General features: G+C 32.7%; 1 protein-coding gene across 12 annotated transcripts in view; it reads left to right on the plus strand.

Moving 5' to 3' along the window:
• Nucleotides 1-20826, plus strand: part of PPFIA2 (PTPRF interacting protein alpha 2) — a 479171-nt gene that overhangs the window by 368333 nt on the left and 90012 nt on the right. For 6 of the 12 annotated variants that reach the window (XM_057557043.1, XM_057557042.1, XM_057557045.1 and 3 more), the window contains 7 exons: nucleotides 4665-4811; nucleotides 5861-5995; nucleotides 11000-11086; nucleotides 11514-11597; nucleotides 11861-11992; nucleotides 13537-13599; nucleotides 17500-17591. In XM_057557043.1, coding sequence (XP_057413026.1) covers nucleotides 4665-4811; nucleotides 5861-5995; nucleotides 11000-11086; nucleotides 11514-11597; nucleotides 11861-11992; nucleotides 13537-13599; nucleotides 17500-17591 — 740 coding nt within the window. The remainder of the gene's footprint in view (nucleotides 1-4664; nucleotides 4812-5860; nucleotides 5996-10999; nucleotides 11087-11513; nucleotides 11598-11860; nucleotides 11993-13536; nucleotides 13600-17499; nucleotides 17592-20826) is intronic. The other 6 variants (XM_057557047.1, XM_057557049.1, XM_057557048.1 and 3 more) reach the window with 1 other exon arrangement.

The following is a 20826-nucleotide window of genomic DNA, read 5'->3' on the forward strand; positions in this document are numbered from 1 at the left end:
ATGTTTACAAAGTTTACTTTTGTTTGAAGTTTTGTGTTAAGCGCTCCTTAAATTGACTGTGACTTCTTGGAGTTAGGGTTAAAGCTTGGCACAGTACCCAGACTAGAAAATATAGTCAGTCTCATTACGGAGGCTTAGTTTACCTCTCCACTCTTTTTTTTTTTTTTAATTGGGGTATAGTTGTTTTACAATGGTGTGTTAGTTTCTGCTGTACAACGAAGTGAATCAGCTATATGCATACACATATCCCCTCCCTCTTGGACCTCCCCCCCATCCCACCCCTCTAGGTAACCACAGGGCATGGAGCTGAGCTCCCTGTGCTATGTGGCAGGTTCCCACTAGCTGTCTGTTTTACACATGGTAGTGTATATATGTCAATCCCAATCTCCCAATTCATCCGACCCCCCTTCTCCCCTGCCCCATGTCCACACGTCTGTTCTCCACGTCTGCATCTCTATTCCTGCCCTGCAAATAGGTTCATCTGTACCATTTTTCTAGATTCCACATATATGCGTTAATATACGATATTTGTTCCACTCTAATCAAGAAGGCTACTAATCGGGTATTTGGATACTAATATCTCATTAAATATATTGATATGCAAAGAGTTAGAATTTTCTGTGAAGTATTTCAGTTATATTTTGTTTTGTGAATAAAAACAGCTTATCACTCCAACTTCTTATTCTTAAACATTCTTTGAATGTTCACTATGTGATTATATGAGTGAATACATATCAATTTTGTCTTTTCTATTATCTGAAACATGGAGTTATATTTTTCACTTTACTAGCGCTAAGTTACTATAGAATTATATTTATTTGATATAATGAAATCCAGTTTTAACATAAACTTCAAGTTAAGAGAAAATTAATCCTTTACACAGTTTTTCGCCTTTTTTTAGGCAGCAGTTTTCAGGAACTAGAGAAAGCTTTCTTTTTTAAAATTTCCAAGTAACACACAGCGAAAAGATACTTCTCCAACTTGTAAATTCAAATTTTATTTTTGGCAACACAGCCTGCAGTTATAAATTGAATCTCCCATATGAATCACTGAATTAAAAATGAAATACCAAAGTCACATCCAACGACTCCTATATGTAATATATGCCATAGTCAAATCAGCTAATTATAGGCATAATAGTAAGAAAAAATAATACATAAATAATAATAAAAAGCTATTATTTATTTAGTGTGTATTGTACATGGTAATAAAAATGAATAATGATAAAAAAGGAGCTAGAATTTACTGAGTGTATATTGTACATAAGACATCATGCAAAGCACTTAAAATATATCACAACAATGTCATGTATTAACATCCCAAACAAAAACCGAAAAAAAAAAAAAAGAAAAAAGAAAGAAGATGAAGTTTAGAAAAGCTAAGCAGTGTTTACCCATAACAGGGTTAATAAGTATCAAAAACTAGGATTTAAAGCAAGTATGTACTACTTCGTGCTCATGTTCTAAAGAAACATGTGTATGCCTTTAACTGAATTTATGGCTATTATAATTTTGTAAAACGTTTATATATGTAGGCTAAATTTAGAATTTTTTCTTGGGCTACAAAATTGACATAACATTCCCAGAGTTCTGTATGAAAATGAAATTAACAATACAGAATTAACAATTGTAAGCAGCACTCTGAAGGAATAGTCTAAGATTGAAAACTCTACCCTCATTGGACTAAAAAATATAGGAAACAGAAAAAGTCAAAATCTTAAGCAGAAGCTTTTTAAATAGTAGTTTTTATTTGGATGGCTAAAATCTAGGGATGCATATATAATGTTGAAAAAAATTAGTTTGGATAATTTTTGCCAAATTGATGGATTAATTGTTTCATACATTTGAACATTAATATTAACATAATTAACCAAGTAGTCTTTAGTTTGGTCTTGAAGTTCAGCAAGACTAAGGTAGTCAAAAAGTCAACAAAACCTCATTCCAGGTAGAAATGTCGCAGAGTGTGTTAGTTTCCTAGGGCTGCCATAACAAATTACAATAAAAGGGACGGCTTAAAACAACAGTAATTTATTCTCTCATAGTTCTGGAGACTATCAGTCCAAAATCAAGGTATCAACAGAGCCATACAGTATTCCCTGGGAAGGCTCTGGTGAAGTGTTCTTCATTGCGCCTTCTAGCTTCTGGTGGTTGCTAGCAATCCTTGGTGTTCTTGGCTGGTGGCAGTATAAAGATAATCTCTGTCTCCCTTTTCACATTGCATTTTTCTCTGTATATCTCTGTCCCCAAATCTTCCTTTCCCTGTAAGAACACCAGTCACTGGATTTAAGGCCCACCCTATCCTGTATGATCTCATCTTAACTTGATTACATCTGTAAAACCTTATTTACAGATGATATCACGTTCCCAATCCTAAGTGAACATGAATTTTTCACTATTCATCTCAGTACATAGAGATATTGTACATAAAGAAAGTGTCAAGACATTAAGCTATGTATTTGCAAGGCTTTGTAGCTCAGATTTTAAATTGAAGATGGAGGGGAACATACAAAGGTATTGTCAAGAAGCAAGTCGGTCAGCAGGTTGGGAATAAGTAAGCAGGAAAAAAGACTAATGGCAAGATGACAGATTAGGCTATTAAGTGGGAGTTAGGGTAGAGGAGTTTTCAAGGATGATCCTAAATGTCTGTGCAGCACCGTGTCATTCCCTAGTCAAATAATACAAGGTAGGGGAAGGCAGGGAGACTAAGGACAACATGATGAGTTTCTTTGTAGAATATGACTTTTTAATTAATTTTAATTTTTTATATACACATAACTTTCAAAGTCAAATACTATCAAGAGAATACAAATCTAAACACACATGTGCACAAAACACATACATATACACAAAGCCACCACCTACCTCCATCTCACTTCCCTGAAATTCTTAATTTCAACCCTTTTAGCCATTACTTCTGGTATTTTCTCTTATTTAAACTTATCCTATGTCTTGCTATTATATTATATGAGGATTTTAACTCTCTTATTCTTTCCCTTCCTTTCTCTTACACCCATCCTTCCACTATAATCATCTCAAAATCACATTCAGTTTTGCCATTATTATGACTATGTCAATAGTTCCACAAATGATCCAAGTAGCCATTGTCAATGATAATATTTCCTTTTGTACAGCTTTCTGTTTTTCTAGGATTTTATTAATTACCTGATAAATAAATTTGCTTATTTTTAAATGGTAAGTCTTCCCACCCACTCCAACAGTTTGGTTTCATAATTTCAATTCAGATTATGGACAATGGTCACGCAGATAATTTATCATTCTTATTTTTATTTTCTTTGAATCATCTCTGTTTCCTCTGCTCTCCACCTCTGATCTGTATCAAATTTTTTATAAGCCTGTTTCATTCTTCTAGCTATTGTTATGGGATTTGCCTCTACTAGCACCTTGAAAATTCAGGAGAAAAAGTGACCAAGATCCCTGAAGTAGAAAAGGCATAAAACCCAGAATACAGATAATGACTGAACTTTGAGGGGAGGTGGAACACCTGTTCTAAACTGAAAGATAGAGGTTAAGGATTTGTGTGGATGTAGTTAAGTTTCCAGATGGTGGTGAGGGAAGATAAGGAAGATGAAGGACTGTCCATTTAAGGGCTTCTATTTCTTTTGGAAAATTAGAAGGGAATTTAGCTGTTCTGTGCATGTGGCAGGATTGACTCTGGATCTTGTAGGAGAGTAGAAAAGAGACTGCTTAGGAACAAGTGGTCAAAGAAACCTGGATGGTAATAAATGGAAAACACCACCATCTCCTCAATGTCAGGCTCCTTATGCAAAGGAGCTTCCCAAATTATCAGAAAACCACACCAGGCCCAAGATGCTCACTTCTGCAGCTGATTTTTCCCAATATCTCAAAAAAGTAGGTTATCTACCTACTAATAAATTCCCATGTAAGCTACTAGGAAGATAAAATCATTTCCATGTTATCTATGAATTATATGGTTTAAAATTTTTGCTTAATACAATAGTTAATATTATATTAATAATATAGTATTTAAAATTATCGCTTCATTTGCACCAATAACTGATTTTCCCCTAGAGATTTGTGTTCATTGAGTTCTCTAAATTCTTTTTAATTGGAATATATCATATTCCAATTAAACAAGGGAAATGGTTAAGTTCCAAAGTAAATTCGTCAATTCATTTGTGAGTGTGATTCAAATTTACTTTTTTTTTCATTTTTGCCTTCTCTTTTAACCACTGAGCTATTCTTACTTATACATGACAATAAGGATACTGATGATATTTATTATCCTTCTTTGAAAATCCCTTTGCAATTTGGAACTATAGCCACCATTTTACCAATTTTATGGTTTGCAACTCTACCCATAATTATACTTATTTCTACTGTGTAATGAACTAATTTTTCTTCTACTTCTTTTCTAAGAATACCAATTCTACAATAGGGAGTTTTAAAATGTACTCCATTGCATTCTCAGAGAGAGAAAGCTTTTTGCTAACCCAAGACGTGAGAAGAATTCTGACAGATAAGTTGAGAAAACTCACATGAAATCTTGCATCCCCTTAATGAAAAGAAAGGAATGAATATTTACCTCAAGAAAGCAATAGTTTCTTTTATATCTCACTATTTAATTTAAATAATAAGACAATATATAAACTAAGAATCTGATTTTTTAAATTATTTTAATTGTAGGCCATGGCACAGAAGGAAGATATGGAAGAAAGAATCACGACCCTTGAGAAGCGTTACCTCAGTGCTCAGAGAGAATCTACCTCCATACATGACATGAATGACAAACTAGAAAATGAGTTAGCAAATAAAGAGGCCATCATACGGCAGGTTCAGTATCTCTATCTTGGTTCTGTTCTGGTCTGTGTGTGTTCTCACCATTCTCACAAAACGTGGAGTAAATAAAATATGGTATTCCTTGGTAATCAATCATTCTCTAAAATTTATAGCCAAGCTAACTAAACAGATGTGATTTTTAGTGTGTAATCTAGAAATCTATCTTAATAATGATAAAAATAATGACTAATATTTACTTTGGATCTAGACATGAACCAGAAACTGTGCTAAACAGTTTACATGTATTACCTCACTTAAATCCAACCACCACCTGTAAGTACAATTATTATACTGTAAAGTATAATAATTATTATACAATTATTATACTGAGGAGTAAAGTAAGTACAATTATTATACTGAGGAAACTAAGGTTCAGAGACATGAATGCTCTCCTAAGGTCACACATATGGTAATTGCAGAGTCAATAATGGAAACCTAGGTCTATTCGGCTCTAGAGAAGGAGTGGGCAAACTATGGCCCATGTGCCAAAACTATGGCTCTGTTTTATAAATAAAGTTTTATTGAAACATAGCATACCCGTTCATTTAATCATTGTCTATGACTGCTTTTGTGCTACAACAGTAAAATTGAATAGTTGGAACCGAGACTTTATTACCATTTGGCCTTCACAGGAAAAGTCTGCCAACTTCATCTCTGGAGCCTGGACTCTCAATCATTATGCTACATTCCCTCTCCTACTCCAGCTAATGTTACGATTCTCAGTATGTTGCTATTACGGTGTATCTGAAGTCTTAGTACTAAGTTGTATTCCATTTGTCCAAGTTAATACTCACTATTAACTTCTTTTCTTTTTGCTGCCCTCAGTAAAAGGTTTTCTTTTTTTAATGTGCTGAATTTATTAAGGAATATGGATAAATAATATATGAAAACATGAGAACAATAATCTCTTTGCACAGTAGGTATGGTAGTAGTAGCTTATTTTAACTCTAGAAGAGTGGCTTGAAGCCCACAGCCCCTGGTGACTGGTGTTTGCTATCCTAACTGTGACAATTTAAGTGTCTCTTTTTTCGTCCCCATTTCAGATGGAAGAGAAGAACAGACAGTTACAAGAGCGTCTTGAGCTAGCTGAGCAAAAGTTGCAGCAAACTATGAGAAAAGCTGAGACCTTACCTGAAGTAGAGGCTGAACTGGCTCAGAGAATTGCAGCCCTGACAAAGGTACTGCAATAAAACAATTGGTCAACCTAGATATACTTATAGAAATGACTAGTAATCAAAATGGAATATATAAAGGTTTTCTTTAGGCTTCATGAAGATTAAGTTTATTTAATCTTTACTATATTGGTCTGTTATTTAGATGAATTTTTATGTTACACATATCTTATTTATGTTGAAATGAATGACTGATATATATATGATGTGATGATTCCTTTGCCTATTTAAACATTAACAAAAACAAACAAAATATCACATCCTTAGAGTTAATTTTCCATGGTTATATTTGCACATATGGATATGCATGAGACATAATAATTTAGTAAGCTCAACATAAATTGTACAGTATTAGAAATGTAGGAAATATCATAAGCAGTTGATTCCTTTCTGACTATGGTATGAAAAAATTTTGTTAGAAGTTGGACATAAGATTTGTAGAAGTCTAAAGCCATTAAATAGTCAGAAAGTGATTTTAATAGTTGTAATTTCTTCTGAACCAATTAAAATCAATAATATTCTAAAGAATGTTCAAAATTAACTGCTGTGTTATGGACATTAGATTCTGCAATTATATGCATATTTTAGAACTTAGCAACCATTATAATGCTAAAACGACTATTCTTACCTTTCACAGTCAAATAGAATGGCATTGCTTGAAAGTCACATGTCACTAGAATAAAAGTACAGATTTTGTCACTAAAAGCATGTTTGACTTTTAATATCAATTCAAAAATGTACACACATTTTAGATGTTCACACAGTCATTACCATGTGCTGTTTTCCACACCACTGCAGTAAATGGGTCAGATAGATATATGAACTGCAAGTTATAAATTCTGGCATTAGGGATTATCCAAAACAATTGATGCAGCAAAATAAAAGTAGACACATATAGTTACTTTTGGAAAAGTAAATAATTAAAGAGGAACAGTAAACTGATGCCTATTAGTTAAAATAGGGTAGTTAAACAGGTAGTGAAAAGACAAACAGTTGACAAAGCAGAAAGTATTGGAATAGTTGGTTATTGGACTAACTAGCTGAATGAAACTTTAGTCTGATTAGGGTGATACAATCTGGATCCTTCCATAGTCACAGACCACGCCATAAACCACTCTGGAAATTTCAGAAATGTGTGATTTCTAAAATAAATATAAACTTATTTAATTTTAGAAATATTATTGAAATTATATAAAAAGTGCAAACAGTAGTAGTAGTATGCTATTTTTTCTTGCAAACACATTTAAAATTCCTATAATATGGATTAAGATATGTATACTTAGGTTTTTCATCTGAGGAATATAAAGAACTTTTATGAAGAGTTATCTTATTGAACTGAACTATTTTAGGGGGAGTTAGGCAAGTGGCTAAATAATAAAAGTAACTTTTGTAATATTTTAGTGTAAAATAATCATCAATATTGTCGTAAGTAAAATACAAGAAAGTCTGGAATCTCTCCCCCAAAAACACAATTTAAAATTCAGCAAAAAATTGCCCCAAAGAATAAAGCATAATTTAAAATATAATACTTGATGTATGAGGCTTTAAATATTCCTAAGAATCCTTAATTTAGAATGTAAAAAAAAAAACTTAAAATAGGTGTCTCATCTGTTTTCCCCTCTATTTTATTTTATTGAGGTCATATTTGATATATATATTCACTTATGCACCCAAAATAATTTCCTCAGTTCACTCCTACCTGATAATATATTGCTAAAATTCTACTTCATCTGGAATTAAAAGGGGATAGAAAGGGAATTAAAAGGGAATAGACCCTTTTGATTTCCTCACTTTTCAGCAGTTTTATCTCTCTTAAAAAGTATGAAAATGTTAGAATTCACTCTGCTTGTCCTTTTTACTGCTTTCTCTCCTGACTGGCTCTGTATCAACATTATTTCAGATATACAGTTTTTAGATTATCGCCATATTTAATTCATTATTCACACGCCTCTGGTGCTGAGATTTTATTTTCAGTGTACTCCCTCTGCTTGTAACCCTTTTATAACATTTGAAGATCAGTCTTTCATTTGCTCTCCCAAGTTTTATGGCTAAAATGATTTTTGACCATTTTCTTATCTCTGTTCTCAAGACCTTTAGGGACTGTCTCTAGAACCGGTTTTAGTTATTCATTATTTCAATTCCAATTTGTTTTCAATATCTTATTATTGACCTCCATAGTCTTTTCTACTTCATAATGTTTTTGACTTCTCACTGATTTATGATTTATGCTTAGTTTAAACCTAGGCTCCCTCTCCTATATTTTGAATGATATTGTTAATAATCCCTCATATATTTTAATTAGCCTATAAGTATTTTTTCTACTTTTATTATCTGCCACTATTGTTTTCTTCTCTTTGGCCCTCCTCTTTTTAAATTTGATTGCTTCTCCATTTCCAAATATATTCACATTCTTCTCAAAACTATTTCTGCCTATAAGAGAGAACTGTAAAGTTTTCTTCTAAAACTTTAGCTCGTTTGAAAATTGCCTTGTCACATTAAAGAGTGAAACCAAGATAAGCCCTATATCCCATCAGGGAGTCAAAAAATAGCAGATTGTTCTTATGTGACTATAGTATTTACACCAGTTGCTTAAATTGCAGTCTTCATAAGGTTAAGGTGAACATAAATCAATAGCGGTTGCAAATTGATCCAGTGTTTGTTTAGAGATGATGTCTGAATTTATTCTTTGGTTGATAAGAGTATCTTTTTTTCTGCCAGTGTGGTGTGTGTGTGTGTGTGTGTGTGTGTGTGTGTGTGTGTAAAAATAGGTAGCTAAAGCTCATTTAAGGCTTTTAGAAAGTCAGAAGTATTGAATAATGGCTAGGGATAAAATTAAAAATTTGCCTTTGGTGAGTGTATATACAATTAAATAATAAACATTTTGGGATCCCAGTCTTATGATTTATGATGTTTACTTCTTTAATTAAAATGCATATTCCTCAGCAAGGACATAATTCATCTTGAATTCCATAAGGTATTTCATTCATTTTTAGTACCAATAAAAAGTATCAACAATAACAGTGATTTAAACATGACAGAATTCTCGTTTAATCTCTGAACTGAATTTTCACGTTTGGTGTGTTTTCAGTAGTTAAGATGGAGACAGCTAGAAGTTTAAAGGACCTTTGAAAGATCTACTGACTTACATGTATATTTGAATAAACAGTTTTGGAAATTGAAATGTTCATGCCTTGACTACCTTGAGTCAGTCACCAGATTAATTGTCATAATATTAACTGCTTGTTAAAATGTACTTTTGAGAGATTACAGATATGTTTAAGAATTTAAAATATATAATTTCAGCAATATTTTGATCCATTTACTGTATTCTTTTTTTTTTTAAACATCTTTATTGAAGTATAATTGCTTCACAATGGTGTGTTAGTTTCTGCTTTATAACAAAGTGAATCAGCTACACATATACACACGTTCCCATATCTCCTCCCTCCTGCATCTCCCTCCCTCCCACCCTCCCCATCCCACCCCCCTGTATTCTTAATTGAATTATAAATTTTAAAAAATATTATAAAATCATTTTGTGGCAGTTGAAGACTATGGTAGCATTCTGTGTTGCTTCTGGTTGGAAATTTGGGGAGAGAAATTGGTTATTTGTTATTTCTTCATTATTTTCCCGATTTATAAAATAAGAATATCAGAAGGAAAATCTTTCAAAATGTAAATGTTGAGTTATTATTTGCATAAGCACAGCAGTTAAATGTTAAATGTTTATTTTATAGATTAAGTTGGAATTTGTTGCATAAAATAGTACATATGCATATGAACCAATACATGAATAGGTTACTATTTCTTTTCAGGTACTGCATGATATATTTATATATAGTCTTATATTTGCATAAAGTAAGTTTCACTGTTTTAGAATAAACTTATAAAATGTAATAGAATATGCTCTGGAGTTAAATTTTGTTATCCTGACATAGGATACTTTGGCTGTTGTGATTATTTAACTTGTAATTATGATTAAAATGTTGATGTAACTTTACATGTAATCTGTGCATAACATACTAATACAATTCAGCTATCAGCAATGTCACATGTGTTGAACACTCTGCATCTGTGGTTACCTGACATTCACCTCCAAGACATGTAACTAACCTTGGCACTGGGCAAACATTAGCTCACAAAAGGCACTGTGCTGCCTATTAACTTTAGGGCACTATTTTGTTTCCATAGCAACAAATCAATGCAGAATCAGTTTTAGAGTGGTCCCTAGTATCATTCAGGAGAATTCACAATAAGTTTCTTGTCCTCACAGCATTATTGTCACTTTGTTTGAGGACTTTTAATCATTTTCATTTAAAATGTCGAATTAAGGCTATGTCTAAGAATAGGCGCTGAGGTTCTACACCTACAGCCATAGTGTATATTCAGAGACCAGAAGTCATTTTGCAAGTTTGCCAGTGCTGCTGAGGAAACTCAATCCTGCTTGAATTGGAAAATATTCATAATAATTAACCCCGTGGCTTAGCTTTTTCTCTGAGTTCTACAGAGCTGGGTTTATAATAAATTTTGTTCTAAATTTATTTCACCTGAGTCATTGCCTTGGCCTACTCCTCAATATTGAGGTACTTTGTTTCCGCTATTTTTAAGTAATATGATAAATAAACAAACAAACCAAAATATAAAACTTTTAACAATCTATCAGAGACATATTCTAGTGTTTGGTTTCCCATAATTCCAATTATTACATGACTCTTTCAGAGTTGCTTTATTTCATTCTGTAGTGGTCTTTCATTGCCAGCCATCACTAACCTTCCATACCTTAGGTTGGTAGCTTTTTATTTGAGCATATCATTATTTTTCACTTATAACCATCAACTTCATCATGTTCACCAGATATCAGTGTAGTTCTTTCCACATAAAATTCTATTAAAGTATTAAATTTGCTGTCACATTTTTCTTTTAAGCATTCTGTGCTATGTTCTGTTCAGTGTCAGTGCCTTTAGTTCTGATTTTTCAATTTTGTCCCTCTCCTTTTCCTTGACTCGTTAGTCTGATCCAACCTCTTCTACCTCATCTGATGATTATCAATATGTTATGGAAGCTAAACTACAAGAAATGATCTCCATACGTAGGAAGGTAGTCCTACTGGACTTTACTTTCTATTGCTAAATAGAATTCATCTAAGTTTTTCTTTTCATTTGTAAAAATTATGTTACTTTTATTTATTGATAATCGACCATCTGTGCAGTTCAGTGCTTCAGGAGCTTAAGATTGGACAATGGCAGGTTTGTGTTCAAACCATGCACAGTCTGCATGTTACATTTGGCTGATTTCATTGCTCATAAATAACTCCAATGTTTTGCTGATGCTTGGATGTAACAGGCCTTTGTAGCTGACACATTTCAAGCAATGCTGTTCAGCTGCCTGTTTAAAAAAAGTTTATTTTTTGAAAACTACATTTGCGGTTGGTAGTAGCTTGCTTTACATTTTATTTCAGTTTATTTAGAGGAAAAGTGTTAACCATATCTTACATGTCAGGTGCATTCTTCATATTTCTTAACAGGCTGAAGAAAGACATGGAAACATTGAAGAACGTATGAGGCATCTAGAAGGTCAACTTGAAGAGAAAAATCAAGAACTTCAAAGAGTATGTATTTAAAGACCATCCCTCTCAAGCATCAGTTTACGGATTTATATTCTACATATAAGAACTGAATGTCTTTCTCAATTATGGGTTATATTTAAAATCATATGAATATGCCCTGTGCATTAAAAAAAGTTTCTGCCAATTTAATCAAAACAGACATAAAATTAAATCCAGTTTTAAAACTAGAAAAAATACAAAAGCAAACCCAAATATTTTTAAGTGATTTTTATGTTAAATTTATTTATTTATTTTTTGAATGTAAGGCTAGGCAAAGAGAGAAAATGAATGAGGAGCACAACAAAAGATTATCCGATACTGTGGATAGACTTCTGACTGAATCCAATGAACGCTTACAGCTACACTTAAAGGAACGAATGGCTGCTCTAGAAGAGAAGGTAAAAGGACCAGTAGAATCACATGATTATTAGCTATGTTCTTATGATCATGTTTGTTTTACACTCTGCTACAATCATTGCATTGTTCAGATGATCCATTTACTTTCCTTAATTTAAAAAAAGCCTGATATATTCTTAAAAGTGAACAAATGGTTTCTGTAAAAATATGTAAGATCAATTTTTAAATGAATAAAAAATGTTACATGGTATATAAATCTTACATATTAGCATGATCATATAAGACAAAGGTATTAAAACGTGTTGCACTTTTGAGATGAAAATATTTCATTTGTCTTTCACGTGGTATGCAAAAAAGAAGAGTAAGACAAAAATTAGTATTTTGGAGTGTGTGGGGAGGCTTGTTTTGAACCATACAAATGTTTCAAGTAACTGAATCTACTGCTAGTCTAAAAGCCAAAATGTGAGTGAGTTTAATATCTCCAACAGCACTAGTGTCAGTCCCACCACAGAGTTTAGAAATGCAAAACTTTCAGCTGCATTGTTTCCAAAAAAGTGTTTCTGTACAATCTACAATTTCATTCACAGTTAATATGTCCGATTAATAGTTGGTGACTACCAGACCAGCAACGGTTAGTGAGCTGGTTGCCAATTCCAGAGTATAAAAAAAGGTAGGGACTAAAACCTAGGTGTAGAAATCATTTTGGAAATTTAGACTGAATGCCAATCGCTACTTAAGCTAGACATTTTCCCCTGCTCCATACAATAAACCAAAACAGGAAAAATGTTTCAATGAAATGTTCAAGTAGTTTGATTAATTTACCCATTAAGAAGTCATAAGGCATGCCTTCTCATTCAGCACCAAATGCATGCCAATAACCACACTCTTATTTTAATTTAACTCTATAAATTTGAAAAGAATACATTATTTTAAATCATGCTTTGTAATACTATAAGAAAAGCATAAAGCTTTTACAACAGTAATACTTTTATGGCAAGGATTTTTTTCAAATCTATGATGCAAGTTATTTCCACATCATGATATGTAACATTAGTTTTTTAAAAAGCTAATATTTTATTTTTAATAATCTAATAATTTAAACATTATTAGAAATTGTTAATTCTGTATTTGAAATAAAGATCCAGAAAATGAACTTTTAAAAAAATTTGATCTTACAATTTCTTCTTTCTTCGGGTAATAAAAATGAGTTTATCTGAATTCTTCTCTATGATAGCTTTGGCTAATATTTTGCTTTTTATTCACTTTTTCTCATTTGAAAAGTAACCTAATTATTTCAAATTTAAAAAAAACCTGGGAAGAGGCAGTCAGAAATAGCTTAAAAGTTAATGTTTATCTTATTTGTCAATCCAAGTGTTACAAAATGACATTTCCTATTTAAATTATGTATTTCTAAAAATGTTAAGGTGTCTTGTTTAAAGATTCCATTGAAACTTGGTTTCCATGGAAACCAAAAAATAGATGCACCAAGGAAGGAATCAAAGAAGATTCTTGAGTGATAAAAAGTTAATCTACACATTTAATTATTTTCTGTTTTATTTATCTGTTTTTTTTTTCTTTTCTGTAGAATGTCTTAATTCAAGAATCAGAAACTTTCAGAAAGAATCTGGAAGAATCTTTACATGATAAGGTATTATGGAAGCTTACATTTTGCCCACTTTTCTATTTCGCATTGGGGAATATTTTGTTATAAAATAAATTTGATAATAAATAATTTTAGGATGTTATCTTTTAAAAATATTTTTTCTTTTATATTATACATACAGAAAAGTGTACATATATAGGGAGAGCTTGATGAATTTTTACATACCAAACACACTGAAAATCAACATCCTGGAAGCCCCACTTAGTTAGCATATAATCACTACTCTTATCCTACTATCTTGACTTCTAACAGAAAAAAAATGGTTTTGACTTTTTTCATGCTTTATATAAATGGGATAAAAATGTATGCATTGATTTGTGTCTAGTTTGAGATACTATTTTAGCAGAAATGTATTAAATACCTACTGTGCATAAAATTGTGCTGTTATATTTGCAAACATGACCTTAGTTCTAAAGTACCTGAAAAGTCTAATTGAGGAGAGAAAACACAAAGCAATGAGTTGTAGAGTCACAGATGCCAAGTGTCAAATGAATGAAAGACAGTAAGAACTACAGGTAGGAGAGATCAATATACATTGCTGCTCTAAAGAAGGCTTCAGAATGCTTTAAGGAAAGGTAGGACTGTTTTGCAAGACTTTCAAATACAGTGCCTGTGCCATGATTGCAAGTGCTCAGAGTGGGGAGGAGGTGAGTAGTGAGTTTGATATCTTAAATAATAATGGACTTAACAGTTTGGCTGGAATCAGTTATTCTTATTGTAGGATATGTGATAGACTAGGCAGATAAGGACCAGATTATAAAATGTTAAAAGCTGTAATTGCTAATGTGTTTTCCTCCTTCCTTAACATGTAAAATTCTTGTTAGCAATTTTGTCTTATTTCATTTTGTTCAGCATCAGTAAATGAAATAATATAAAATCACTAACTTAAGAAGTGACTTATAGATGTATATTAAACAAAAGATGGAAGGAATGGAAACAGAGAAAGGAGGGAGAGAGGGAGTAATAGAAGGAAGGAAGGAAGGGAGGAAGGGAGGGAAGGAAGGAGGGAAGGGAAGGAGATCTGGCAACAGTATGTCATTTGGAAGGTATTGCAAAAGATGAGAGAATAAAGATAAGAAAGAACAATTGTACATTTAACTGTATTGAATACTACATATTATGATGTTAATTTAAAAAATAACTATTTAGTCCCACAGTCAGGATGTACACACCCTTAAACCCCGAAAGATAGGTGTATTAGAGCAATACAATATGGTGCCTAGAAGATAGCATCTAATTCTTTCTGAAGTAGTTCAGAAAGTCTACAATGAAGAAGATAACGTTTCATCAGGCTCTTGAAGGCACATTTGATCTTAACAAAGAAAGAAGGGTAGGGAAGAAGACGATAACTATGCAATAGCCCAGAGAAAACAAAGATGGTTGATTTGCCGAGTCACCAGAAGTTTGCTGTGTCACCAGAAGTTTGCTGTGACTGGTATGTGTTTAAAGAACTGGGGTGTAAACAGATTGTGAATTCGGGACTTAATCCTGTTGTGGAATGTTATGTTATCCAAAGCTCTGTGTGCTTCTGGCAAGATCCCCAGAACCCACTCCCCAACCTCCTACCCAAGCCTGTAGCTCCAAAAGTCTGCCCAGGCAACCCGCAGTACTAATCATTCCATGCTTTGCATTCCTGTTAATGTCAATCACTAGAGGCAGCAAATCCCAGGTCATACCTCATTTCTGAATATCATTCCATACAGCTGAGCACATTTCCTCATCTAACCACATCTCCTGTAACTCCTCAAATTTTCACTCGATTATCTTTAACTCACAGTCCATTATTAGTAAATATCCTTCATATACTCAACCTCTTCTTTTCATGTTTCTCTTCATTGTTTTGATCTCTAAAATTTGAAGTTCCTAGGACTGTCCTTGGATTTCTTCTCTATGTTTGGTCCCTGGTGAGTTCATGGATTTAAATACGATCTGTAAATTGAGAATTTGCAAATTTAGATCACCTACTATACTTCCTCTTCCCTGAGGGAGTACATATATTCAAGAGTCAACCCAGTATTTCTATTTGGACACATGGGCATCTCAGTCTTAACAAGTAACCCCCCAACCCCCCAAACACCACCACCACCTAACCTAATCACGACCAGCAGCAGTCTTGTCAGTAAATCACAACTTCTTTCTCTTAACTACGCAGGCTAAAAACTTTGGAGCTGTTCTTGACCTCTTTCTTTATCACACACCCCATAGCCAGTCCAATAGCAAATTCTCTTCATTCTATCCAACCAATGTCCTTGCCATTCTCTTTCTAACACCATTGTTGTCCAAGCCATAATTCTCTTGCCCGTTTTTGGAAGAACATAATAATTTTATATCTTCTCTACTTCCTAATCCCATTCATCAGTCCATTTCACAGCCATCAGAATGATCAGGTCACTTCTCTGCTCAGAAATCCCCCAATCATTTCCTATCTCACTCAGAGTAAAAGTCAAACACTTTAAAAGTGGTTTGCAAGGCTTTCAGGTCTACCCTTACCAAACCTTGTAAGCATGATTTTCTAAATCCATTCCCATTTGTCTCTCTCCTTAATCTCTCCAATCCAGTCACAATGGCCACCTTATCCTCTCCCTCACCAAAATATTCCCCCTAAGAGGCACTTGCACCTACCATTTCTTCTATCTGCCATTCCTTTTCTTAATATATATTTTAACTCCCGCCCTTTCTCTAGGTCTTTGCTAAAATATCACTTTATTGGAGAGCCCTTCCATTATTCTCCTATTTTCTCCTTCCTACCAACATCCTATAAATCCAAATTGTTTATTTTCTTTTCTACTAGATTGTAAATTATATGAGGGCAAGAAATTTGTTAGTTCACTACTGTATCTTAGGGCCTAGCACACAAGAGGTGGTCAATGCATATTTGTGGAAATAATAAATGAATTAATAAATGCAATAAGAAACTATCAAATAATTATAAACAAAGATTTTATTTGATCAAACGTGTTTTTTAAAATGATACATCTAGCAGAGGAATGTGTGGGAAAGAGATTGAACGTAGCAATACATCGTGGAAGCTGGTAAAATAATTCAGGAAAAAGGTAAAAACGTGTGTAATGTAGGATGGTGGTAGAAAGAATTTTAAAAAGAGCAGATAAGAGAAACATTGCAAAGGCCACATTGACAAAAAATGGTGGTGAGAAAAGAAGTATGAGTCCAGTAAAATGTCCAGCATTGGCCACATGGAGGGGGGAAAATAACAGCAATAGAAAATCTGGAAGGACACATTTATAATGTTATAAAATTTATAATCACAAAAACAAAATTAAGTCCTTACATGAGTATTTAATTAAGGGCTATAAGATCACCCTCATCTTCATAAATTGGCAGACTGAAACTGTTAATGACAATCTGAGAAAATTATCAGATGCATAAATTATTGTACCAATATCGAGCTAATAATTTTAACTCATATCAAGTAATAATTTTTTTCTCATCCTTTTAATTTAATCTTCCTTCTCTTTCACCCATGTGTCCTTCGACCATTATAGGATGGTAGAAATCCTTTACTTACTGTAGAAATAAGACCTTTTCTTTATTTTTTAAACTGCTATACTTTCTACTCAGATTTTAAACGTGATGTATACATAGCTGGTCATGACCTTAGTTTTCCCATATGTTTAGAAAAACTTAACATTAGTGAATGTTAGGGAATGTAGATAAAATTTTATTGATTTCTGCTGTCATATTTTCACTTCAAGGAGAAAATCAGACATTTTTTTGCTGTCATGTCTAACAATATGTAATAAAAATATGTTAGTCATTTTTTCCATTTTTAAAAGTCATTAAGCTTGGTTGTTTGGTTTATCATAGTTGAGTGTTGGTACTATTGGCATATGCATATCATCTGAGTAATGCCTCTTTGATTTTTAGGAAAGATTAGCAGAAGAAATTGAAAAGCTGAGATCTGAACTTGACCAGTTGAAAATGAGAACTGGCTCTTTAATTGAACCCACAATATCAAGGTAACATTAAATAAAAAGATTTTTCACCAATAATCAATATGAATTTCCTTATGGTTTCATATCTCAAGTAAAATAAATAAGTACCTCCTGTTTCTCAGCAGGCATTGCCCTGTTTTGATCCCTTACTGATTTACAGTTTCTACACTCAAAAATAATTCTCTAATTTAGAAATTCTTCCCTCAAATATGCAATAAAAATATAAATTATTACCTTTTGTATTCTGTATTTAATATATATAGAACTATGTCTTCTTATATATTATAAATTATAAATGAAGAAGTGGAACCATATATACAGAGATTACATCTCTTTCCAGGAAGAGTCATTTTCTCTACATGCAGAAATGTTTTCAATGTTTAATGTTGCTGAAGAAACATCATTGGTATGATCACTTAGTATCTGACTATTTTGTTAAACTAATTACAATAAAGAGGGAAGGAGAAATTAAATGTGTTTAAAAAAAAAAAAAACTTCAAGTAAACTTGTTTGTACTCATCTACTTTGACTCAATACCTAATCTTAAAAAAAAAAAAAAGCAAAGAGATGCTTGTTTACTCTCTAGATAGAGAGATTGAGCTCAATAATTCACATATAATTTTCCTTTGTGCTTAGAGCCTTTTATTTAAAGTTGATAAAAAACCATAGAGGGATTCACCCATTTGAGCATTTATTTGTTAGACAACGCAGCATCAGCTATTTGAAACTTTTGACCACCACAGACTTCTAAAAGTCCATTTTTCTTGGTCTTATGCTTATCCTAAGAATGTTAGCTCCACAAAGGTTGGATATTTTGTGTTTTGAGTACTATAATCTCAGCACCTAAAAAAAGAAACCTTGTATATAGTGTACTCTCAATAGATATTGTTGAATAAATGAATATCTAGTAAAGCATTCTTTGGACATTCAGGTGAAAAATCCAAATTAAAAAAAATCCTAAGGGGCTTACATTCTCTTCAATGTGAGTATTAATAAGAACAAAATTCAGTATTTTGAGTTCAGTTTAGTAAAAGAAACACAGTTCTGCAGGCATAAATACAAGGAACTTTTAAATATGTAGGTCTTTAATTTTGAAAATAATGTTTATTTTTCTAATGTTTTATTACAGTTTATATATCTGAGGCTATTAATTCAGTGATATACATGGTGATGACGATGATGATGGTAAAGGAGAAAGAAAGAGCTGATAAAATACCAACAGGGTAAATACATAGAACTAGCATTATTCAGTCAACAAATGAAACATATTTTAATAAAACCAAATGGCCATTTCATTGTCTTTTTGACCTTCAGTCTCAGAAATACAGAGTTCTAGAAGTATTGTCTAAAAGTTCATCACCTTAGTGAGTCATCATGGCAGACTAACAATGTGACATTTATCCACAATGAAGGAGCATCAGGGAAACTTGGGAACTACATACAGAACAACTATTCTTTGATACAATGGATTGTAATAGAAACAACACTAGACCAAAAATAAGAAAATTGACATTCCTAAGTCTTAGACATACAATAACTAGCAGTTTGATTTTGGAAAACCCATTTTTTCCTTAATAAGTTCAAATATATATATATATATGTATATTTACATAATTATATTAAATAATTTTTATAAAATATATATGTATATTTACATGAATTATATAAAAATATTTTTTATAAAATAATATTTTACGGCTATCTCACAAGATTACTTTGCAGATAAATGAGACAAGTGAGAAAAGTGTTTTGTAAACAGTAAATCAACTCACAAATATAGAGTATTATAGGAATTATTAAGATAGCTAATTTATAATGAGATAACTGAATATTTATTAAACAGCAATTATTTCTTGAACATTCATATTTCTGAGTGCACATAATTGAAAAAAAAACAATAAAGTAAACAGAAAGTGCATGAGAACTTCATCTACTAGTTTTTGATCTTACAGATGGGGAGGTAAGAAGAGTTGAGCTAAAGTGAGTATCAGTGACTAATATCCTCTACTAGAATCTCATCTGAGAAGAAAGTAAAATGAGTTCCAGAGTGGCCGAGAAAGCCTGATTTGGCTCAACTCAGGGGAGAGGATAGGATCTGGATAATTGGAAAGGACAATCAAGGACATCCCAGGAAGCAGAGAAATGGGTAACAGGTTTTCTCTAAGAAAATTCGTACTTGATTTATCTATTGAAGCTCCTTTGTGAGATTATATTCAAGAGTCACAGGAGATTCAGGAGGGAAAACTACCTGGTTCCTTGTTTAAAAGAACCAGTGACTGTATTGTAACTTACATCTGCAAGTGCCTCTCAAAATATTGTACACCAAGAATAATTTTAAAACTGAAATATATGGATATACTGCCTCTGACAGATCACAGAGTTGAATAAAATGAGAGAGGTGAGGAGTAACTGCTTTAGATGAAGTATAAGCAATGGCTCTTCTACAATTGGTGTTAGTTCAGGTCTTTGTTCTTTAAAGATCAATTAAGTACTTTCTACTTGTGAGACACTGTGACATTGGAGATACAGTGGTGATGGTAGTGAAGAATACATGTTCTAGATGGAAAATGCAGGAATATGAATTTGAGGACTGTTATAATAGAGGGAATACCAGGAGCTAGAATAGTATATGAGGATGGGACTTTTAAGCTGAGACCTTAAGAATAGTAACCACATAAATGTGTGAAGAGATGACAGGCAGAAAGAATAGCATGTTCAAAGGCTCGAAGCAAAAGAAAGTATAAGTTTGAAGAAAATGACAGACAGCACAGCTAGACGAAGAGAGAAGGCAGAGAGTAACTTGCAGTGAAGCTGGAAAGTAGGAGGGGCCCAGGTAGAGAACCTTGTAAGGACACTGAAGAGTTTTGAGCAGGGCTTTGATGAGACCAGATCTGTATTTTGTTTCATGTTTTTATAAATGACTTGGAGTTGGGAGATAAAACAACAAGAAAACAATACTCCTAGGATGATGTGTTAAAATTTTAGAAATTCTACTCTGATACCCACAGAGACATTACCCTAAGCAGCCACAGACTAAAGGTCCCTAGGATGTTCTGACCTAGACAGTTAGGACTGTATTATAATCAATTGCATCCATTCATCGTCTTACCAGGTATTTATTAAGTTCTTCTTGTATTCTAGGAATACCTTCTTGAGCATACAATAGTGACTAAAATCTGAACTTTGTCTTCATGAAACTTATACCCTCTGCTATAAATAAAGACTGAGAGTTGTGCCATTTAATGACTATGGCCTGGTT

The sequence above is a fragment of the Balaenoptera acutorostrata genome, chromosome 11, assembly GCF_949987535.1.
Source record: "Balaenoptera acutorostrata chromosome 11, mBalAcu1.1, whole genome shotgun sequence".
NCBI lineage: Eukaryota > Metazoa > Chordata > Mammalia > Artiodactyla > Balaenopteridae > Balaenoptera > Balaenoptera acutorostrata.